Raw genomic sequence first — 24,417 nt, forward strand, 5'->3', positions numbered from 1 at the left:
CGCTGGCACATGCGGCTACACTACGCTCCCCACCGGCTCCAGGCTCCTGTTTACAGTGACATAATTCATAATCCTCGCCAGGAGACCGGAGCTCTGATTGGTGAATAGCTATTCACCAATCAGAGCTCCTGTCTCCCGGCGGCGGGGTTTATGAATTATGACACTGTATACAGGAGCCGGCAGGGAGCGCAGTGTAGTGGCATGTGCCGCCAGCTTGTTAACTTAATAAATACGGATCGCAGCAGGTCTCTAGAGATTGACCTGCTGCGATCTGCACCTCAGCCCCTGGACTATTACTCCCATAATGGAGTATGTCCATGATGGGAGTAGTAGCCCTAAAAATCCCGCAGCCGGGGGATGTGCAAGTGCCATCCCTCAGTGCTGCGGTACTACAACTACTCCCAGGGCCAGCCTTAGGGGTGTGCAAGCTGTGCAGCCGCACAGGGCGCCATAGCAACAGGGGCGCCGGGCGGCCGACACAGCTTGCACCAGGTATATGTAATTTGTATTGCCCGACGAGCAGTCCAGGTGCCGGGCAGGTAATTTCTTTAGACATTTAGCGCTGCTTCGGGCAAGCAGCGCCAAATGCCGGTGTAATGAAGAAAACTGTGCCCTGTAGCGGAATGTGACCCACCGCACAGGGACACAGTTTTCTGCTTTGCAGGCCGCTCTCTCTCATTCCATTCCCACTACCCTCCCTCAACTGTGTCCCTATGCGGAGGATCACATTCCGCTTCAGGGCACAGTTTTCTTCATTACACAGGGAGGTTTCACTTACCCCACCCTCCTCTGCATCTCTGGTTGGCTGGCCGGCCCGAGTCTGAAGAGGGACATCACGCATGTGACGTACCTCCGCAGACCCGCACAGGAGGACGTCAGTGACGTCACTTGTCAGGCCGATGCCGGAGAGAAGCGCAGGACAGGTAAGTGTGTCTATGTATGTGTGCATGTGTGTGTGTGTGTCTGTGTGTGTGTTGGGGGGGGGGGGGGGAGAACCTGCTTCTACCTAATGTGGGGAACCTGCTTCTACCTAATGTGGGGACCCTGCTTCTACCTAATGTGGGGAACCTGCTACTACCTAATGTGGGAACTATACTGCACCTAATGTGGGGAACTGTACTGCACCTAATGTGGGGAACTATATGGCACCTAATGTGGGGGAACTATACTGCACCTAATGTGGGGAACTATACTGCACCTAATGTGGGGGAACTATACTGCACCTAATGTGGGGGAACTATACTGCACCTAATGTGGGGAACTATACTGCATATGATTAAGGGGGCAGGGGACTGGTGAAGGGGTACATGGGACTGATTAAGGGGGTAGGGGACTGATTAGCTATAAAAATGTATATATATTTGTCACAAATATATTTTTTCCTCTTTGTGTACGTTTATGGGGGGGGGGGGGGGGCACAAGGTTAGCTCGCACAGGGCACCTGAACAACTAAGGCCGGCCCTGACTACTCCCAACATGGCACAGACTCTGTCCAATGATGGGAGTAGTAGTCCAATGGCAGAGGGATAGATCGAAAGGGGGTCTCACTCCTGAGACCCCCTGCGACCTTTATTACTCTGCCCTCTAGTCATGATGTCATTAGGGGGCGGAACTACACAGTCTAGGCCTTACTCTGTTCACATTATGCGTTTTGCATAATGGGAACAGAGCCTTGTGGCAGTGTATTCCCAAACAGGGAGACTCCAGCTGTTGCTTAACTACAGCCCACCATGATGGGAGTTGTAGTTTAGCAACAATTAGAAGCTCCTTGTTTAGGAACACGCTGCATTATGTGCGCTCTCCCCAGGGGAGAAATTTACTAACCCATGTTTTTCTTTTCTTCACATTTCAGATACATGAATGCAGAGGACTACGTCAGATTCGGTGGACTGCGATGATGACTAGCATTTTTTTTTAAATTTCAATAAAGCAGTTAACGAGGGCTGTGGGGGAGTGTTTTTTTTAAATACATTTTTTTTTGTTATGGCTTTGTGGTAACTGCCTTGGAGTGTAGTGTAGTTGGGGTGTTGCTTCGATATATGAGGGGTTAATTTAACCCCTGTCACTCGTGACGCCAGGGTGAGGGTTAATACGCTGAGGTAAACCTTCCGCCTATCGCCACCCTTCCCAGAAACGATAGGTGCGTGCTTAAATGAATGAAGGTCCACAATAGAGATGGACTTGAACTTGCATAAACTTTACTGAGGTACTTGCGGTACATCCAATTAACAGCAACAGTCTTAGTAATACAGTCTCTATATAGCACGGCAGTGATTGACAGATGCTGAGGACCATTAGCTTATCCAAGAGGTTATTAGAATTAGGAGTGATGCAGAGATCCGTCCGGATTTAGGGGTCTGTTTAGGTCCAGTGATCTTGCGGAATTAACAGGGATTTAGATAACTCACAGTTCTGTAAAGATGGCCGTTGCCGCAAGGCTTGAGCCTAGCCACTGCTGACAGCTGCGCAGATCCTCCTTTCAGCTCGCTCATCTCTACTTGTAATCGTACTGGCCCAAGAAATACAAATATCCTATCAGCTTTACCGCTCAGTTTACAAAATTGTTCATAACATTTTTTTTTCAGTTTCGCAGTATATTGTATGGAAAAATGAAGGGGGTCATTACAAGGTACAATTGGTCATTCAAAAAGACAAGATCCCATAATGATCGATAGATAGAAAAATAAGAGTTATGGCTCTTAAAATGCCAGGAGGAAATAAACACAAAAACACAAATGAAAATATTATACCATACAGGGTCGGTTACTGTGATATTGTTATTAATATCAACATTTTACAACATAGAAAAATCAGAACTGAGCTATAGTGACCTCTAGGGGCTGCGCTTGTTCATGACACCATATGCACTTTAGATGTTTCGATCTTTTCGATTGATACAGGAAGGATGGGATATGAATATATTACTAATGTCATTTATTTATGGTTTTAAATATGCAATTATCAATTATTAACAAGTTAAGGGCGCAGGGCGTAAATGTATACCCTGTGCCCCGTCCTGTACTGTGAAGCCTGCTCAGGAGCTGAAGGCCTTTAAAGGGGTACTCCAGTGCAAAATATCTTATCCCCTATCAAAAGGATAGGGGATAAAATGGGAACCCAAGCGTTCTCCGGGTCAGAAGCAGCAGCGTCTGGAACACGGGAACGTGGAGCTCCCGTGTTCCTGACGTCACACCATGCCCCCTCCATTTGTGTTTATGGGAGGGGGCGTGATGGCTAGTAGGTAGCCATCACGCCTCCTCCCATAGACCAGAATGGAAGGGGCACAGTGGCTTTAGTCACCAGTCATCCGGCACGGAGCAAAGTTCGCTCCGTGTACAGATTGCCGGCGTGCCGCACCGGCGATCGCGGTGGTCTCCAACAGCGGAATCCCCACGATCTAACATCTTCTCCCCTATCCCAATGTTTTGTGCTGTTATTCCCCTTTAATTCCAGTGGCTAATGCCGGGCATCACCAATCCGGCCGATGTTCAGCATCAACCCTTCAGATGTCATGATCATAGTTGATTGGGGTAGCTGATCAGGACACTTACAGAGAAATTACGGGGTCCAATTCTGTTAGGTCCCGTTAGAGCAGCCTCATCAGGCTGTAGCAATGGACCCCCCCAATAACACTATGGCACAGCATTGTTCAGTGTATGCAATCTAGTTAGTTATTCCCTATGGGGACTAAAAATAGTGAATAAGTTGTAAAAAAAAAAACCATACATTAATAAATGTGACTAAGCCTCTTTCCTAATAAAAGTTTGATTCACCCCCTTTCCCGATTTTTTATTTAAAATAATGTAAACAAAAATAAATGTAAAAAATTTTGTATTGCCGCGTGCAGAAATGCACACTCTATTTACTCCTTAATGGTTCATTCACACGTACAGTATTTGATGCGCAGATTTGATTTGCAGAATTTTATGCTGCAGATTTTAATGGAAACTGAATGACTGAACACAGCTTGAAATCCTGCGCATCAAACTGAAATCTGCGCAGAAAACTCTACATGTTAAGAGAACCTAGGATGAAGGTCGTACATGTACACCCTGCGTTGGCACCCCTTCTATGATGCGGGCTCAGGAGTACGCATTATAGCAGGATGGGTGCTGCCGGGACCCATGGCTAATGCTGGTTGATGTCCGGCATTAACTCTTTAGAAGTCGTGATCAAAATTGATTGCGGCGTCTAATATGTAAAAAAAACTAATCAAGGCTGCTCAGTCGGGCTGATCAGTGCTATCGGTGCTCCGTTGCTCAGGCCTGCTGAGGCTTTCTGGAGCATTGGAGCGCCGATCGGACAGCAAGGAGGCACGTAACGGCCCACCAGCCTTCCTCTCAACTGATCGGTACACTGCAGTTTCACCGCGGTGGGGACCACCGCGGTGAAACTGCAGTGTACGGATCAGTTGAGAGGAAGGCTGGTGGGCCCTTACGTGCCTCCTTGCTGTCCGATCGGCGCTCCAATGCTCCAGAAAGCCTCAGTAGGCTGGAGCAATGGAGCACCGATAGCACTGATCAATGCTGTTCTATTAAGCCGCATTGAGAAGTATATGCAATCTGAAAATGTAATCTTTTCCCATTTAAAAAAATAAATAAAGAAATAAATAAACATGACGTAAACAAAAATAAACAAAAAAATATACATAAACGTATGTGGTATCACTGTGCGTCAATGTCTAAATTATAAAAAAAACGTAATAACGTAAATAAAAAATTATGCAATTATTATGCAAAATCTGATAACAATAGAGCGCATTGTATGTGTTATTGAATATATTCTATTGTTGCTCATTAAGAAGTTCTCTATACTATAGCATATGCAGTATTAGTGTGTATTTTACACAATTTTAGGATTCCATCACAAGGGCCCTGTGCTAGGATTTATATGTGTTTTATATTGTATAAAATTCTTGAATAAAACATCCTAAGGATTTAGAGCACGATCTCCTGATATATTGTTATAGCTCATTGTCATCATACACCAATATTTCTAACTATCTGGTGAGGTCCTTAAAGGGGTTATCCAGGAAAAAACTCTTATATATATCAACTGGCTCCAGAAAATTAAACAAATTTGTAAATTATTTATTTAAAAAAATCTTAATCCTTTCAGTACTTATGAGCTTCTGAAGTTAAGGTTGTTCTTTTCTGTTTAAGTGCTCTCTGATGACACGTGTCTTGGGAACCGCCTAGTTTAGAAGAGGTTTGCTATGGGGATTTGCTTCTAAACTGAGCGGTTCCCGAGACACGTGTCATCAGAGAGCACTTAGACAGAAAAGAACAACCTTAACTTCAGAAGCTCATAAGTACTGAAAGGATTAAGATTTTTTAATATGAGTAATTTACAAATTTGTTTAACTTTCTGGAGCCAGTTGATATATAAAAAAGTTTTTCCTGGAATACCCCTTTAAGGTCTGGATTTTTTGTTTCTTTATAAAAATATAACACCAATTAAACTGCGCGGTCAATAGCATATACGTAAAAAAAAATACCATAGTCGGGAATTGCGTATACCATAAAAAAAATGTATAAAAAGTGATCGAAAAGTCCCATCCAAACAAAAATGGTACCAATAAATACTACATACAAAAAAATTAGCCCTCACACACCACAGTATACAAAAAAGGTGAAAATGTCAAAGGGGTCAGAAGAGGAGATTTTTAAACATACAAATTTATGTACAAAAGTTATAATTTTTTTTAAAAGTAGTAAAACAAAATAAAACCTGTATAACTGGAGTATCGTTGTATCCATTTGGACCCACCAAATAAAGAAAAAGTGTACTGCGTAAAAACGGATAGTAAATAGTAAAAAAAATAATAATAAATGTCATTACAAAGTAAAATTGTTGCCACAAAAAAACAAGTCCTCATATGGATCTGTAGGTGGAAAAATAAAAGAGTTACATCTCTTATAAGGTAAAAAGGAAAAACCTAAAACACCAAAATTAAAATTGGCTGTGTCCTTAAAGGGTTAAAGTATCTATAATCCTCCGCCCTACATCTCCACCATTCATGGTTTATTCCCCTATAAATACAGAAATACAATATATTACAGCTTTAGAAATATTACAGATAAATCCATCATTTAATTCCTATCCTATCAGTGTTATACAGGGGGCAGTGGGGCAGCCATGACTTGTACAGTCCCAGATGACGGACATTGTGATGTCATCATTACCCAACAAGGACCAACGTTCTATAGTTGACGCTTTATTCTCTGGACATTCAGTGCGGTTTACCTTTCATAGGAGAAACAGCGATTTTGTGGGAGAGAGAGATATATTGTTATTTCTACAAATCTTTGTAGAATTTGGGTTGGGTAGAGGGGTTTGGGGGAAAATGAGGGGAAAACGGAAGGCCTCCAAGGATTTGGGAGCAGAGGAGGATGTGGAACAGCAGACACCAGCGATCAAGCTGAGAAAGATAGAAGAATCCAACCTGGGGGAGACTTCTAGGACCAAGACTTCTCAAGATGAGGACAAGTTGTCCCCAAAAGAGAAGCTAAAAGACTTCACATTCCACCGAGAGCTCGGGAGCGGAAACTATGGGAAGGTAATGTGACCAAATTAGAAATGATATTATATTCCATGTAATGATCGGAGAACATCAGAAGATTATGTGGGGGGAAAAGCTGAAGATTCAATCACAATAAATTCCCATTCAGGGACCACATTGCAGTCAGTGTATTGTAGCTACTTGTCAGTCCTGGATTTTATAACCTCAGGGCTGGAATGAGATCTGGTTTTGTTGGATTTGGTTTTTATATTGATCGGTAGATTTTCTGGTGGATCCAATAGTCGTCCAGCACCGGCCTTTTCTGTGGCCCTCGGGTCCCTTCTGATATTCAGCTTATTCTTCCCTTAGATATAAACTTTATTTCATATTGACATAAAATACAAGTTAATCCCCAAATTATTCCTAATCCAAATCCCATATTTTTCTTCTTCCATTTGATCAGTTTTCCCCATTGATCAGGTTGTGTTTGATAAGATTTTCTTCCTGACGCCTCCATGTAACACAATATCTGTGTCTCTTGTACATCACACAGGTGCTGCTCGCATCACACGCTGCGCATAAGGCAAAGGTGGCAGTAAAAATCGCCTCAAAAAAACAAATTATTGAGGAGGAGCCAGAAAGCGCCACCCTGGAGAGAAGGGTACTGGAGATGGTGGAGGCCAGTCCATTCTTCACCCACCTGCACCAAAGCTTCCAGACCAAGGTAACCTGGTCCTTATATTATACTGTCTGTCCTCACTACTGATATATACCTATGGATATTGGACACTGTATGGACTGAACAGTATTAGTCCTGGAGATTATATTTTCTATTATTAACCCTTCACAGGTTGGCAAATCTTATAGATACCATTATTATATATGTCTATGTACTAGCATGGTCCTTGGAGTATACAGTGTATACAGAAAAAGATAGATAGATATGAGATAGATAGATAGCTAGATAGATAGATATGTGATAGATAGATAGATATGTGATAGATAGATATGAGATAGATAGATAGATATGAGATAGATAGATATGAGATAGATAGATATGAGATAGATAGATAAATAGATAGATAGATATGTGATAGATAGATAGATATGAGATAGACAGATAGATATGTGATAGATAGATATGTGATTGATAGATAGATAGATAGATGAGATAGATATGAGATAGATAGATAGATAGATAGATAGATAGATATGAGATAGATAGATAGATGAGATAGATAGATAGATATGAGATGGACAGATAGATATGTGATAGATAGATAGATATGAGATAGATAGATAGATATGAGATAGATAGATATGAGTTAGATACCGTATTTATCGGCGTATAACACGCACTTTTAAAACTTAAATTTAAGGCAAAAAGCCTGACTGCGTGTTATACGCCGATAAATCTTCTGGTCACTGATTTAAAGCGCCACAGCAGCAGCTGCTTGTTAAGTATTAGCAGCACGGACGCGGCCACTTTAAATCAGTGACCAGCGGCGGCTCCTCCCCGCTATGCTTTTAATTTTTCTTACCCTCCTCCCTCCCTAATCATTCCCCCTTTCCCCTGCTTTTCATAGTTTTTTTTATTTTCCTTACCTCTTGCGGGCTGTGGTCAGTGAAGCAGATGAGTGACGTCCTCTCCCGGCTCCTCTGCGCGGCATCAGTGATGTCACTTTTCATTTCCTGTAGTCGCCGCACTCCGAACTCTGACTAGCGGCGGTTACAGGAAATGAAAAGTGACGTCACTGATGCCGCACAGAGGAGCCGGGAGAGGACGTCACTCATCTGCTTCACTGACCACAGCCCGCAAGACCCGCCGCCTGACCTGGCCTGCCGAAGCGCAACCAGGTAAGGAAAATAAAAAAAACTATGAAAAGCAGGGAAAAGGGGAAATGATGAGGGAGGGGAAGAATAGCATAGGAGGAACATGATGGGGGATGATGAGATAGGGTGAAATGATGAGGGAGGGGGAAATGATGGGGGGATGATGAGACAGGGTGAAATGATGAGGGAGGGGGAAATGATGGGGGATAATGAGACAGGGTGAAATGATGAGACAGGGTGGGGGGGATGATGAGACAGGGTGGGGGGGATGATGAGACAGGGTGAAATGATGAGACAGGGTGGGGGGGGATGATGAGACAGGGTGGGGGGGATGATGAGACAGGGTGGGGGGGGATGATGAGACAGGGTGGGAGGATGATGAGACAGGGTGGGAGGATGATGAGACAGGGTGGGAGGATGATGAAACAGGGTGGGGGGATGATGAGACGGGGAAATGATGAGGGGGGAATGATGGGGGACATGATGAGACAGGGGGAAATGATGGTGGGGGAGGCACTAAAAACTTAATTTCTGTATGGCTAGTGGTAGTCTATGACAGGGGGAAATGATGAGACATGGGGGGATGATGAGACATGGGGGTGGCAATGAGAGGGGTAAATGTGGCACAGGGACTGATAAAAGGGAAGGAATGATGTGGCACTGGAGGGGACGGGACCAAACAGGTGCAGAAGAAAACAAAGTTGGGGGGGATGATGTGGCATTTAGTCCAAGTCATTTATTTTACATTTTATTTTTTTAACTTAAATTTCCCTGTTAAAATGGGCGTGCGTGTTATACGCCGATAAATATGGTAGATATGAGATAGATAGCTAGATAGATAGTGGTTGTCATTTCTATGATGCTGATAAGTCCCAATTTCTCTCTTTGGAACAGGAGCTCTTATATTACATCTTAGAGTATATTGGAGGAGGCAGCCTAAAGGACAAACTGGAGTCTACAGGGAAATGTGATGAGGAGACAGTGAAGTAAGGAGCATAGAAAGTGTATGAGGAAGTGACCGGATAGTGATATAGTCTGTGAATGAGAGGAGACCATATGTACAGGAATATTATTAGTTATAGATCGGAAGTTTAACTCCTTGAGGACACTGACTATTTTAGTTTTGCATTTTGTTTTTTTTTCCTCCGCACCTTCTAAGAGCCAGAACTAATCTTTCCATCCACAGACCCATATAAGGCCCTTTTTTTTGTGGCGCTGTGATCTGTAGTATTAATTCACTTTTGTACATATGTCAATTTTTAATAGTTTTTTTGCTGTGACCAAAAGGAAGCAGACGTTTTTATGTTTACACAGTTCAGTGTACAGGACCATTAACAATATTTCTCTATCGGCTCCATTGGGGGACACAGACCGTGGGTGTATGCTGCTGTCTCTAGGAGGTGTGGCATTAGGGCAATAAGAAAGTCGGCTCCTCCCAGCAGGATATACCCGCCTCCAGGCTCTGAGCTAATCAGTTTAAGCTTAGTGTCTGAAGGAGGTGGACATGGTCTGGATTTCTCCAGACCAGGTCTTATGTTTTATTATTTTCCTAGTTAGGGAATGTGTTAGTTTTTTATTCCTTTTTCTTTCATGTTTTCAGGTGGGGACTCAGGAACTGCGGCTCACTGTTTCCCCATTGCGAGTAAGGGGGCACAGACATTGTGTATATGCGCTGTTCACCCCCTCTTGCCAACGGTCAGCGCCTGGGGTTGTACCTCATGGGTCCGGGTCACCCTATCTCCTTGCTCGCCTCGCTCGCACATGGTAGCTCGGCATGATGCAGGTGATAAAAGCTGGCTGAAGACTTCATAGGAAGACTTCATGAGGCAAGTTCTTATGACTGAGGTGAGTATATTTCCCTTTCTTAGGTGCAGATTTGCAACAGCTGGATACCCTCTGTTTTTGGCCCACTTTTCTCATGGGTCTAATGGGGCTTGCCTGGACAGGGGGTCCTTTATTACTGAGGGGAGCAGTGGCAGTTTGGATGGGGCACAACCCTCTACACTTTATTCATATATACTGTGTGTGTGTGTGTGGAACATCTGTGTGTGTGTTTTTACATTGAAGCGGCTGACAGCCGCGCGTTCTCTATGCGGGCGCTCTGAGCGCCGGTTTACATTCACTTTCGGCAGCGGCTGCTGCCGGCGGCGTCTAGTCCGCTCAATTCCCCTGTGTGCTCGGGGCAAGGAGCGGGCGCCATTACAGACTTCTTGTTAATGCTTCTCTGGGCACGAACTGTACACCAATCAGCGCTGTGCGCGCGATTGATGGCAGGGGCCAATCAGCAGTTCCCCCTGCTCCTAACACGCCCCTCACCTGCTATTGGCCGGCATTTCTCCTCTTTGACAGCCTGAAGACCACCACAGGTTCGAGTCCTGGAGTGGGACAGAGTGTTACAATGTTGTGGTTTAATTTTTTAAATAGGCCCATTGTGGTCTATGGGGATCTCAAGGCATGTGAAACAGTAAGATAAACAGACTGTATCAGCAACACAGTGAAATGGAACACAGTCTTGGATGAGAGAGGCCCAGAACGGCCTCCCTCTAAACAGTTAACTGGAGTGTTAGCTACTCCTTTACTCTGTCAATACTGTAACTCTAAACTGTCTGGTTCTGCTGAACCACTTATTCTGCCTGCTCCACTGCTACCCCAGACCCCCCTGCTACTCTACCCCGGTTGTTCTTCCCGACCCGGTGGGTTCGGCCGCCCCTCCAGCCTGGGTTCCCTCCCTCTCCCAGTCTATATCCGACTTGGCTCAGGTCTCCAGTTAGGTGGTGACTGCCTTGGAGAGGCCCTCCCTACACTGGCCCTCCGGAGGGTCTCGCTCTCCCCCTATTCTGACGCTCTTGCAGCATCATAGGGGTGTCATCTGACTCATCCCCCGAGTCTTCTGGCAGGCACGGGCGCTCCCCTCGCAGGCATCGCCCCTGTTACGCCTAGCGCTCCGGGTCCCCGCTCCTCCCCGGAGCGCTCACGGCGTCTTTCTCCCTGCAGCTCCCCGGTCAGTCCCGCTGACCGGGAGCGCTGCACTGTCATGGCCGTCGGGGATGCGATTCGCACAGCGGGACGCGCCCGCTCGCGAATCGCATCCCAGGTCACTTACCCGTCCCGGTCCCCTGCTGTCATGTGCTGGCGCGCGCGGCTCCGCTCTCTAGGGCGCGCGCGCGCCAGCTCTCTGAGACTTAAAGGGCCAGTGCACCAATGATTGGTGCCTGGCCCAATTAGCTTAATTGGCTTCCACCTGCTCCCTGGCTATATCTGATCTCCTCCCATGCACTCCCTTGCCGGATCTTGTTGCCTTGTGCCAGTGAAAGCGTTTAGTGTGTCCAAAGCCTGTGTACCTGAACTTCTGCTATCCATCCTGACTACGAACCTTGCCGCCTGCCCCCGACCTTCTGCTACGTCTGACCTTGCCTCTGCCTTGTCCTTCTCTCCCACGCCTTCTCAGCAGTCAGTGAGGTTGAGCCGTTGCTAGTGGATACGACCTGGTTGCTACTGCCGCAGCAAGACCATCCCGCTTTGCGGCGGGCTCTGGTGAAAACCAGTAGCCTCTTAGAACCGGTCCACTAGCACGGTCCACGCCAATCCCTCGCTGACACAGCGGATCCACAACCCGTAAGCCGAATCGTGACAGTAGATCCGGCCATGGATCCCGCTGAGGTGCCGCTGCCAAGTCTCGCTGATCTTCCCACGGTGGTCGCTCAGCAATCGCAGCAGATTGCCCAACAAGGACAGCAGCTGTCGCAGTTGACCGCCATGTTACAGCAACTTCTGCCTCTGCTACAGCAGCAACCATCTCCTCCGCCAGCTCCTGCACCTCCTCCGCAGCGAGTGGCCGCTCCTAACCTCCGCTTGTCCCTGCCGGACAAATTTGATGGGGACTCTAAACTCTGCCGTGGATTTTTGTCTCAGTGTTCCCTGCATATGGAGATGTTGTCGGACTTGTTTCCTTCAGAACGGTCTAAGGTGGCGTTCGTAGTAAGCCTTCTTTCAGGAAAGGCCTTGTCTTGGGCCACACCGCTCTGGGACCACAATGATCCTGCCACAGCCACAGTCCAGGCCTTCTTCGCTGAACTCCGGAGTGTCTTCGAGGAGCCAGCCCGAGCTTCTTCTGCCGAGACTGCCCTGTTGAACCTGGTCCAGGGTAATTCTTCAGTGGGCGAGTACGCCATCCAATTTCGTACTCTTGCTTCCGAGTTATCATGGAATAACGAGGCTCTCTGCGCGACCTTTAAAAAAGGCCTATCCAGTCGCATCAAGGATGTGCTGGCCGCACGAGAGATTCCTCCCAACCTCCAAGAACTCATCCATTTGGCTACCCGCATTGACATGCGTTTTTCTGAGCGACACCAAGAGCTCCGCCAGGAAAAAGACTTAGATCTCTGGGCACCTCTCCCACAGCATCCTTTGCAGTCTACGCCTGGGCCTCCCGCCGAGGAGGCCATGCAAGTGGATCGGTCTCGCCTGACCCAGGAAGAAAGGAATCGCCGTAGAGAAGAAAATCTCTGTCTGTACTGTGCCAGTACCGAGCATTTCTTGGTGGATTGCCCTATCCGTCCTCCACGCCTGGGAAACGCACGCACTCACCCAGCTCACGTGGGTGTGGCGTCTCTTGGCTCTAAGTCTGCTTCTCCACGTCTCACGGTGCCCGTGCGGATCTCTTCTTCAGCCAACTCCTCCTTCTCAGCCGTGGCCTGCTTGGACTCTGGTGCCTCTGGAAATTTTATATTGGAGTCCTTTGTGAATAAATTCAGCATCCCGGTGACCCGTCTCGTCAAGCCGCTCTACATTTCCGCGGTCAACGGAGCAAGATTGGACTGCACCGTGCGTTACCGCACAGAACCCCTCCTCATGTCTATTGGACCCCACCTCGAGAGGATTGAGCTCTTCGTTCTCCCCGGCTGTACCTCTGAGGTCCTCCTCGGTCTGCCATGGCTCCGGCTTCATTCGCCCACCCTTGATTGGACCACCGGGGAGATCAAGTACTGGGACTCTGCCTGCCACAGGAAGTGCCTCTCCCCCCTCCCAGTCCCGTCAGGCAAGCCTCTGTGCCTCCTCATGGCTCCCGTCCTTGTGTCTCCCTGCCCCGTGCCAAGCTTCACCCTCTGCCCTCCCTCCCCATTCCTACTCCTGCTGTACTGCCTGCCATTGAGGAAACCATCCATTCTTTCCCGGTGTCCTCATCCCAGGGGAGGCAGTCACCGGACAAAAAAAAGGGGAGACCTAAGGGGGGGGGTACTGTTACGCCTAGCGCTCCGGGTCCCCGCTCCTCCCCGGAGCGCTCACGGCGTCTTTCTCCCTGCAGCTCCCCGGTCAGTCCCGCTGACCGGGAGCGCTGCACTGTCATGGCCGTCGGGGATGCGATTCGCACAGCGGGACGCGCCCGCTCGCGAATCGCATCCCAGGTCACTTACCCGTCCCGGTCCCCTGCTGTCATGTGCTGGCGCGCGCGGCTCCGCTCTCTAGGGCGCGCGCGCGCCAGCTCTCTGAGACTTAAAGGGCCAGTGCACCAATGATTGGTGCCTGGCCCAATTAGCTTAATTGGCTTCCACCTGCTCCCTGGCTATATCTGATCTCCTCCCATGCACTCCCTTGCCGGATCTTGTTGCCTTGTGCCAGTGAAAGCGTTTAGTGTGTCCAAAGCCTGTGTACCTGAACTTCTGCTATCCATCCTGACTACGAACCTTGCCGCCTGCCCCCGACCTTCTGCTACGTCTGACCTTGCCTCTGCCTTGTCCTTCTCTCCCACGCCTTCTCAGCAGTCAGTGAGGTTGAGCCGTTGCTAGTGGATACGACCTGGTTGCTACTGCCGCAGCAAGACCATCCCGCTTTGCGGCGGGCTCTGGTGAAAACCAGTAGCCTCTTAGAACCGGTCCACTAGCACGGTCCACGCCAATCCCTCGCTGACACAGCGGATCCACAACCCGTAAGCCGAATCGTGACAGCCCCGTTACTCCGACCTGTAGCAAGCGTCGCTTCTCTAGAGAATGCTCCCAGGGTCGCCGCTCTGGCTCTCCAGACTCGCGTACCAGGACAGTCTCTCTCTTCCAGGGCCACCTCACATGTTCCCATTCACTTGGAGAACTTGTGGAAGAAGTTTCTGATTCAGCCTCCGACTCAGAGGACCGCACGGATGTGCCTAATGTGGTGTACTCATTGGTTGCGGCCATAAGAGACACCTTCCAGCAAAAGGACCCAGGAACTTCGGACGTGGTCCAGAAGTTTCCTTTCATCATGCACGACCTCTTCCAGGGCTACCTCACCTCGTTCCCATTCACCTGGAGAACTTGTGGATGAGGTTTCTGATTCGGCCTCCGACTCAGAGGACCGCACGGATGTGCCTGATGTGGTGTACTCAGTGGTTGCGGCCATAAGAGACACCTTCCATCTAAAGGACCAAGGAACTTCAGACGTGGCTCCAGAAGTCTTCTTCTCTGTGCCCGACCGGCACTCAAGACTTTCAGCTCTCACGCTGAATTTTACGCCCTGCGGGTATCCGCCTGAAGTCACCCTGACATGAAGTTTCAGGTTAACGAAGAAGGTTCAAGCGCAGTATTCCTTTGCCAAGGACCTCATTGCTCAGTGGACCTACTCTCCAACTGTGGATCCGCCGGTCTCCCGCCTCTCTAAGGCGCCTATCCGGCCGTTGGCTGATGCGGCTGCCTTCAAGAATCCAGCGGACATGAAGGTGGATATTTTGGCAATCTCTGCCCTTGAGGCAGCAGGTTTTCCTGCTTTTGCTTCTGCCTGGGTGTCAAAGACCCTTTTAGTATGGTCTTCCAACTCCGCCAGGGTAGTCTTCAAGATCCCTCCAGAGGATTTATTTAATCTAGCTCTCCGATGCTGTGCAGCCGGAGATTTTTCTGTGTTCTGCTTCCATGTGCAGCCACTGTGCTGCCTTTACCACAAGCTACCTGGTAGCCACCGTCCCTTCATGTGGCTTTAAGCCTGGAATGCGGATGCCACCTTCAGGAAGTGAGGCGAAGGGCGGAAGAAGAGTTTTTTTTTACCTCTGGTAAGACTCACAGAATCGCTTTCCGTCGTAAGTCCTCCTTCCGGTTCTGCGGACCTTTGGTACCAACAAAGGGTACCAACAAAGGGTCCAGCCAGGCGCCTTCATGGGAAGAGGGCTCCACTTTCCGATCCCATTCCTCCCGGATGTCGGCTATCCGTTCCGGCCGTTTGGCGGCCCCATCAGGCACCCGTAGGCCTTCCTCGGCCTGAAGGGTCGCCCCCACCCGCCGACCTCTCTCGGGTGGTTGGTCGCCTCTTACCCTCGGGGATGCCTGGACATGCAGCTTCAGGGGATCGTTTTCGAGGTTTATTCCAACTTCTCTGTGGTCTCCAAGAAAGGCGTTTCTGTTCGCCCAGTCTTGGTTCTCGAGTATCTCAGCCAGCGTCTTGCATTCCCATCCCGAATGGAGTCTCTCCGTTCGGTGCTGGCGTCCATGGTTCAAGGGGAGTTTTCGTTCCTCAGTGGACCTCCACTTCTCATTGTTTCCCGGTCATCATTGGTTCCTCCGCTCTGCAGTTCCGGACGGTCATTTTCTCTTGTGGCTATCCATTTCGGTCTGGCCACTTCTCCGCGGACCTATACCAAAGTCCTGGCGCCTGTGATAGCCTTTTTTACGGACAACAGTTGTTTCCGTGATTCCTTATTTGGACTACCTCCTCATCTGAGCTCCAGCCAGGACCCAGATCCTGGAGAGTCTTAGTCTCAACCTCCAGACCTTGTCTCACTTCGGTTGGATGGTCATTTGGGACAAGCCCAACCACTCCCCTGGGGCTCCAGTTCGATGCGGCCTCTGCCCGCTTTCGACTCCGACGACTCTTTTCAAGAGTCTGATGCCTTCGGCTCCCTGCTCCAGTTTCCATTCGCTTTTGCATGGATGTTCTGAGTCGATTGGCGGCGGCCGTGGAGGCCGTGCCATTTGCCCAGTTTCATCACCGACCTCTTCAACTGGTGATTTTCTTCCGGTGTGACAGGTCTCCATTGTCTCTCGGCCGCAAGATCGTCCTCTCTCGTCAGTCTTGTTGGTCCCTTCTATGGTGGCTTCGTTTTCCCCCTCATTTTTTTCGGGTATGTTCCTTCCTGTCCTTCCCTGCCAGTCTGTCAGACTGGGAGGTGTTTTCAGGGACCACCCGGTCTGGGGTCTTGGCCCTCCAAGAAACTTTTTCCCATTCAACATTTTGGGGCCTAGGGCAATTCTTTCTTCGCTTGCTTCTTGGGAATTCCCCTCCTGGGTGGAACTCAGGTTTCCGGCCATCTCAGTTATCTTCAGTCTGGCCGCCCCTGGGATGTGATCTTCTCGGCCGGTCCTCAGTCGTCCAAGGCACTGGTCCCTACATCCAGGGGTGTTTGCTGTGATCTGCAACCCCTGGGGCGCTCCAGGCGTGGACCTCTGCTTGTCCCGCCACAACCGAAGCGTTCCTCTCTCTTGGTCGAGCCTTGCCCTACCTTGTCTATTTGGTGGTCGGGCTTTGCCTTACCTTATTTGTTTCCTCCCTTTCTTCTCTTTTCGGGGTCTTGAGGAAACTCTCAGTGGGACGTTTCCGCCATTCTAGTGGCCCAGCCTGGGCCCGGCGGGCATGGTACGTTGTCATGGTCAGGCTCCTGGACGACTTAACGTTGCTCCTTCCTTATCATCCAGACCTCCTATCTCAGGTATCCTGTGCCACCCCTATTACCGTCTCTGCTTTGACGGCATAGCGGTCAAGACCACGGTTTTGAGAGCCGCGGTTTCTCTTCCCAAGTCATTCGCATCATGTTCAAGGCTCATAAGTCCTCCTCTGCAAAAATTTACCGCCGTACCTGGCGGTCTTATTTTAGTTGGTGTGAGGCTCAGGTCTTGTGTCCTGTTACCTTTTCAGTTTCCCGTCTTCTCTCTTTCTTGCAGTCGGGATTGGAACTGGGGTTCTCTCTCAGTTCCCTTAAGGGTCAGGTTTCGGCCCTTTCTTTCTTTTCCAGTGTCTTCTGGCTTCTAATTCTCATGTCCGGACCTTCCTTCAAGGAGTGGCGCATGCTGCCCCTCCTTATTAGTCACCTTCTCCCCCTTGGGACTTGAATCTGGTTCTGGGGGTACTCCAAGGTGAACCTTTTGAACCCCTTGGGAAGGTGTCCCTGTGCCTCCTTTCTTGGAAAGTGGCGTTTTCTTGTTCTTATCTCCTCCATTCGGAGAGTGTCTGAATTGGCAGCTCTCTCCTGCCGTTCTCCGTTTCTGGTGCTTCACCAGGACAAGGTTGTCTTCCGGCTAGATCCTTCCTTTTTGCCTAAGGTTGTTTTGGCCTTTCATCTCAATGAGGACATTGTTCTTTCGTCCTTTTGTCCCGCTCCTTCTCATCCTAAGGAGAATTTACTCCACAAACTGGATGTGGTTTGAGCTGTTAGGTATTACCTATCTATCTCTTCTTCCTTTCGTCAGTTCGATTCCTTTTTCGTCCTTACTGAAGGACGAAGGGACAAGTAAGGGACAACCTGCTTCCAAGGCTACCACTTCTCGGTGGATTCGGTCTGCCATTTCGGAAGCCTATCGCTGTAAGGGGAAGATTCTTCCTTTCAGGGTTGTGGCTCATTCTACCCATTTCTGTTGGGGCATCCTGGGCTCTCCAGAACAAGGCCTCGGCCTCGCAGATTTGCAATGCGGCCACTTGGTCGTCTTTGCACACTTTCTCGAGGTTCTACCGGGTTCATACCTTCGCATCGGCTGATGCTAGTCTGGGCCGTAGACTGCTGCAGGCGGCAGTGGAACAGCCGTCTGCCTGACTGATTATTTGCCCACCCAAGGGACGGCTTTGGTATGTCCCACGGTCTGTGTCCCCCAATGGAGCCGATAGAGAAAAGGAGATTTTTTAACACTTACCGTAAAATCTCTTTCTCGAAGGATCCATTGGGGGACACAGCTCCCGCCCTTTTGGGTTTCTCTTTGGTTCTCTGTCCGAGGGGGTGTTCAGTTATATATTTTCGTCTGATTCTCGGACAGTTTGTGTTTTTTCCTTGACCTGTCGGTCCTCTCCTATTGCTCTGGTACTAAAACTGATTACCTCAGGGCCTGGAGGTGGGTATATCCTGCTGGGAGGAGCCGACTTCTTTGTTGCCATAGTGTCATACCTCCTATAGACAGCAGCATACACCCACGGTCTGTGTCCCCCAATGGATCCTTCGAGAAAGAGATTTTACGGTAAGTGTTAAAAAAAAATCTCCTCATTCTGATAGTTTGGACATTCACACATGCGCTGCCACAGTTTTTGGGTAAATTAGGAAAAAAGTGTGATTTAAATTTGATTGGGAAGGGGCTTATTCGTTTTTTTTTTTTTTTTTTTTTAACATTTTACACTTTTTATGTCCCCATAGGGTACCATTTATATCAATCATTAGATTGCTTATACTGTTCATGCTCTACATGAAAAGTGTAAAATAAATGTTTAAAAGAAATGTCCAGACTTGTAAAAAGTTAATATTGCATCCCCAGGTGATCAAAGAAATTTGTCTCCATGACCATAGACTAATAGAGGGAATGAGTCAGACACATAGGGGGAGATTTATCAAAACCGATGCAAAGTAAAAGTTTCCCAGTTGCCCATAGCAACCAATCAGATCGTGTCTTTCATTTTGCAGAGGCCTTGTTCCTTGTTAGAAATAAAAGAAGCGATCTGATTGGTTGCTATGGGCAACTGATCCTCTGGACAGGTTTTGATAAAGCTTCCCCATAATGTTTTAACTATTGACCTGCCAGATATAAATGGATGTCTCTGGCTTCTAGTGGTCACAGTCTCTATAATAACTTTATAGCCTACAATACACTTGGTGCAGGGTCGTCCATGGTGCTGACCCCAGGGGTTTTATATTAAATCATTATAGGGAGATATCGACCACAGGCATCTAATGTGGTGTCATTAAAGTCAATGGTTAGATAGTTATTAAGGCGGATTGTTATTATTTATACAGCTCTTTGGTACCAGGGCACTGTACATATGATAAGGGATAAAATATATAACACAAATGTAAGTACAATGGATGTGATAGAGAGTAAATGACTGATATAGAGGGAGAGAGGGACCTGTCCACAAGAACTTACAATCTACAATGAGAGGGAAGGGAACAGTAGGTGAGGGGACAGCTGTCGTCTGGGAGAAGTTAGGGAAGCAGCTGTCCCCAGTGCAGTGGCCGCAGGGTTATTGTCGTCATAGGATTGTCTGTAGAGATGGGTCTTCAGGTCACTCTTGAAGGTCTTGATGGTGGATGAGATTGGTCGGGGTAGTGAGTTCCAGTGTATGGGGGAAAGTACAGGAGAAATCTTGTAGACAGTGGTGAGAGGTGCCCAGGAGGTAAGAGCACAGGTGGAAGTCTTGTGAGGATCGGAGGTTATGTGAGGGGTGGTATCGGGAGGTCACGTCAGAGATGTATAGAGGGGACAGGTTGTAGATGGCCTTGTATGTTATGGTGAACAATTTAGACTGAATTCTTTGGCGATGGGTAGTCAGTGAAGGGACTGGCCAATTGGAGAGGCACAAAGAAACGAGGAGAGGTGGGTAAGTGGGGCAGCAGAGTTGAGGATAGATTGGAGGGGAGCCATGATGTCTGATGGAAGCCGCAGAGGAGGATGTTGTAGTATCCCAAATGAGAGATCAAGGACATGAACCAATAGTTTAGTTTAATCAAAGTTGAGGACTCAGCGGATCTGAGAAATGTTTTTAATGTGAAGCGGCAGGAGGTGGTGAGGGTCTGGATGTGCGGTTTGAAAGACAGATAATGGAAGTAATGACAAAAACCGCACTACTAAAGAGTGTAAGTGAGAATATGTAACACATCAAAGGCAAAATATGCATTATTTATAGTGAGTGAGTTGAGCAGAACTGTGGATTAGGATAAAATAGTGAACACTGATATGAGCGTACTGTGTATCTGCTCATAGCAGTCATTGGTTTATAGACTATGGACACTTATGATATGGAACAAATGGTTATTACATTAGTGGTTACCTTGAGATATCAATGTTGTCTTCAATCTATGATTTGTGTTCCTCCATTTATTATAGCACCTCCTAATATTTGGTTTATAGCTCATTCTTAAATTCATCTGAAGCCACACAGGGACTGGAGGAGGATCACAGGTCACAGATCTTCCTCCTCCCCCTTCACTGGTGGAATATAAACCAATTATACACATTATATAACCACTAATACACAATATTATAAATGATGAGATTGTAGTTGATAAGATTCTCCTCAGAGCTGCTGCAGACACCTTAGAGAACAATGTAAATAGACGTCTCAATATTCTGCTGGGATTCTTGTGAGGGACATCAGCTTCTAGAAAAGAAATAGATCCACTTCTATCCTCTTCTCTCTCCATTAGATTCTATGCGGCTGAGCTGATCAGTGGAATATCATATCTCCATTCCAAGCGAGTAATACACCGGTACGTAGATCCCCATCCCGAGACCTCTCACCTTATATACAGTATATTATACCTCTCACCTTATATACAGTATATTATACCTCTCACCTTATATACAGTATATTATACCTCTCACCTTATATACAGTATATTATACCTCTCACCTTATATACAGTATATTATACCTCTCACCTTATATACAGTATATTATACCTCTCACCTTATATATTGTATCTTATACCTCTCACCTTATATATTGTATATTATACCTCTCATCTTATAAATAGTATATTATACCTCTCACCTTATATATTGTATCTTATACCTCTCACCTTATATATTGTATATTATACCTCTCATCTTATATACAGTATATTATACCTCTCACCTTATATACAGTATATTATACCTCTCACCTTATATACAGTATATTATACCTCTCACCTTATATACAGTATATTATACCTCTCACCTTATATACAGTATATTATACCTCTCACCTTATATACAGTATATTATACCTCTCACCTTATATATTGTATCTTATACCTCTCACCTTATATATTGTATATTATACCTCTCATCTTATAAATAGTATATTATACCTCTCACCTTATATACAGTATATTATACCTCTCACCTTATATATTGTATCTTATACCTCTCACCTCATATATTGTATATTATACCTCTCACCTTATATATAGTATATTATACCTCTCACCTTATATATAGTATATTATACCTCTTATCTTATATATAGTATATTATACCTCTCACCTTATATACAGTATATTATACCTCTCACCTTATATACAGTATATTATACCTCTCACCTTATATACAGTATATTATACCTCTCACCTTATATATAGTATATTATACCTCTCACCTTATATATTGTATATTATACCTCTCACCTTATATACTGTATATTCTACCTCTCACCTTATATATTGTATATTATACCTCTCACCTTATATATTGTATATTATACCTCTCACCTTATATATTGTATATTATACCTCTCACCTTATATATAGTATATTATACCTCTCACCTTATATACAGTATATTATACCTCTCACCTTATATATTGTATATTATACCTCTCACCTTATATATTGTATATTATACCTCTCACCTTATATATTGTATATTATACCTCTCACCTTATATATTGTATATTATACCTCTCACCTTATATACAGTATATTATACCTCTCACCTTATATATTGTATATTATACCTCTCACCTTATATATTGTATATTATACCTCTCACCTTATATATTGTATATTATACCTCTCACCTTATATACAGTATATTATACCTCTCACCTTATATATTGTATATTATACCTCTCACCTTATATATTGTATATTATACCTCTCACCTTATATATTGTATATTATACCTCTCACCTTATATACAGTATATTATACCTCTCACCTTATATATTGTATATTATACCTCTCACCTTATATATTGTATATTATACCTATCACCTTATATATTGCATATTATACCTATCACCTTATATATTGTATATTACATATTTAACCTCTTATTTTATATCTTATGCAGAGATTTAAAACCTGACAATATCCTAATTAGTAATAATGGACATCTTAAAATCGCAGACTTTGGTCTTTCCACCATCTTAGAGAGCGATTCCAACACTACGCAAGGATATGCAGGAACACTGGAGTACATGGCCCCTGAGGTGAGTGCTCGCAGTGCGGCCCAGGACTGACGGGAGAGAAGTGCAGGGTTTTATGTTGTTTTTGACATTTCTATCTTTCTCTGCCTCTTATGTTGGATTTTCTGTAATTCTTGGTTGTTATTCATTAACACAAGAATTTTTGATAATTTATCTATCACTCTATGACATGGAGTAAATGACAATCTGTATGTAAATGTTTATACAGATTATACTTTATTCCTAATAATACAGAACAATGATCCAGATTAGCAGGTGAATTATTTTATGGATCTCAGATATTCAGCTTCATATAAAGCTGGAGATCTGATACCCGATGTTATATCTAAGGGTAATATTGTACATCCCATAATCACTAGTAGATCACAGTACAGTTTGGCATCTCCATATATAGCTGAGCATCCATTCAGATGTATCATTCAGTAAGAATATACATTCATTATCCATTTCCTTTTCTTAGATGGTTTCCAATAAGAAGTATAGCTTCGGTGTGGACTGGTGGTCCTGTGGAGTGATCCTGTACGAGCTCGCGACCGGAATGTTACCGCTCCAAGCAAAGACACCAGCGGCATTAAAGAGAAAGATCCTTAAGAGTCATCTATCGTTCCCGGGGGACATGAATCCTGAACTGAAGGATCTGATTCAGCAAGTGAGTATGGACGATCATCACTGTTGTTGGGACAAGTGAAATAATTATTATCCTATAAAAGTACCTTATAATAAAGCCGGGTACTATGGCTGTGAATCATCGTAAAATCAAAGCATTATGGGGTCTGGGAGTTCACCTCAAAGTTTCTCTGTAGGTGACAAAGAATTAATAGAATTTTAAGATAGGGAAACATTGAAGTGGTGAGTGAGTTATAGTAATAGCAATGTTACTGCATCTTGTGCCAACAAATGTGAAGCCTGAGCCTAAAGGACAGAAGTGACCTATATATATTCCCACAATAATATCATCACCCATAAAATGTCTCTGATATTATAATAACATATGATTATTTATTCTTCTATTGTTCTGTCTTTTTTACAGCTGTTAAAGAGAGATCCCAATAGACGGCTGAATGAAAACAACATCCGCCATCATGGATTGTTCCGGGATATAAACTGGACAGAAGTAGAAGCCTGTCGTCTCCATCCACCAAACCATCCATGCCAGGTAAATATTCTGTAGTGTATTCTTCCCATATACTCCTATTATTTTCCATGAGAAAACCAGCAGCAGAACTTATCCTTTCTCTACTAAGGACAATAGAGAAGAATTATAGTTAGAAAAACCTTTAAGACACCTTCAGAACAAGGAAATAGACATAAAATGTCCCCAAATCTGTTTTCTGGTTTACATTATATAAATGTTTTTTTTTTTTTTCCAGATGTCATTAGAAGAGGAGGCTACTAGTAATGAAATCCTACTACCAGAGGAGACCAACCTGCCAGGAATATCCTCAAATGAACAAAAATTCTTTACAGGATTCTCATATACAAGCGCAGCATGGAAAACCTGATCCAATGAACAGTAACACAAACCAAGCCATTCCACCTGTGTTATAAAATAAAAAATCCTTCTAATGATTAGGAATGAGGGAACTTTCAGGACATTTTTTATTCTGGTCAAACTAGTTTGATGCTAACTGGCAATGGAATAAACCCCTGAACACATTTATAACACTACCTAAGAGCTCTTAACCCCTTAACGACGCAGGACGTATATTTACGTCCTGCGCCGGCTCCCGCGATATGAAGCGGGATCGCGCCGCGATCCTGCATCATATCGCGTCGGTCCCGGCGCTCATCAACGGCCGGGACCCGCGGCTAATACCACACATCGCCGATCGCGGCGATGTGCGGTATTAACCCTTTAGAAGTGGCGGTCAAAGCTGACCGCCGCTTCTAAAGTGAAACTGAAAGTGACCCGGCTGCTCAGTCGGGCTGTTCGGGACCGCCGCGGTGAAATCGCGGCGTCCC

At 46.0% G+C, this 24,417-nt stretch overlaps 1 protein-coding gene across 1 annotated transcript; it reads left to right on the top strand.

The window, feature by feature from the left end:
• The first annotated feature begins 6,017 nt into the window (after positions 1 to 6,017).
• LOC130275409 (uncharacterized) lies at positions 6,018 to 24,033 on the top strand. The gene is made up of 8 exons (XM_056523328.1): positions 6,018 to 6,559; positions 7,056 to 7,226; positions 9,230 to 9,321; positions 20,691 to 20,753; positions 22,320 to 22,458; positions 22,916 to 23,104; positions 23,486 to 23,611; positions 23,826 to 24,033. Exons 1-8 carry the CDS (start codon positions 6,158 to 6,160, stop codon positions 23,955 to 23,957), a joined length of 1,314 nt encoding a protein of 437 aa, XP_056379303.1. The 5' UTR covers positions 6,018 to 6,157; the 3' UTR covers positions 23,958 to 24,033.
• Positions 24,034 to 24,417: the final 384 nt, after the last annotated feature.

Source organism: Hyla sarda, chromosome 6 (assembly GCF_029499605.1).
Source record: "Hyla sarda isolate aHylSar1 chromosome 6, aHylSar1.hap1, whole genome shotgun sequence".
Classification (NCBI taxonomy): domain Eukaryota; kingdom Metazoa; phylum Chordata; class Amphibia; order Anura; family Hylidae; genus Hyla; species Hyla sarda.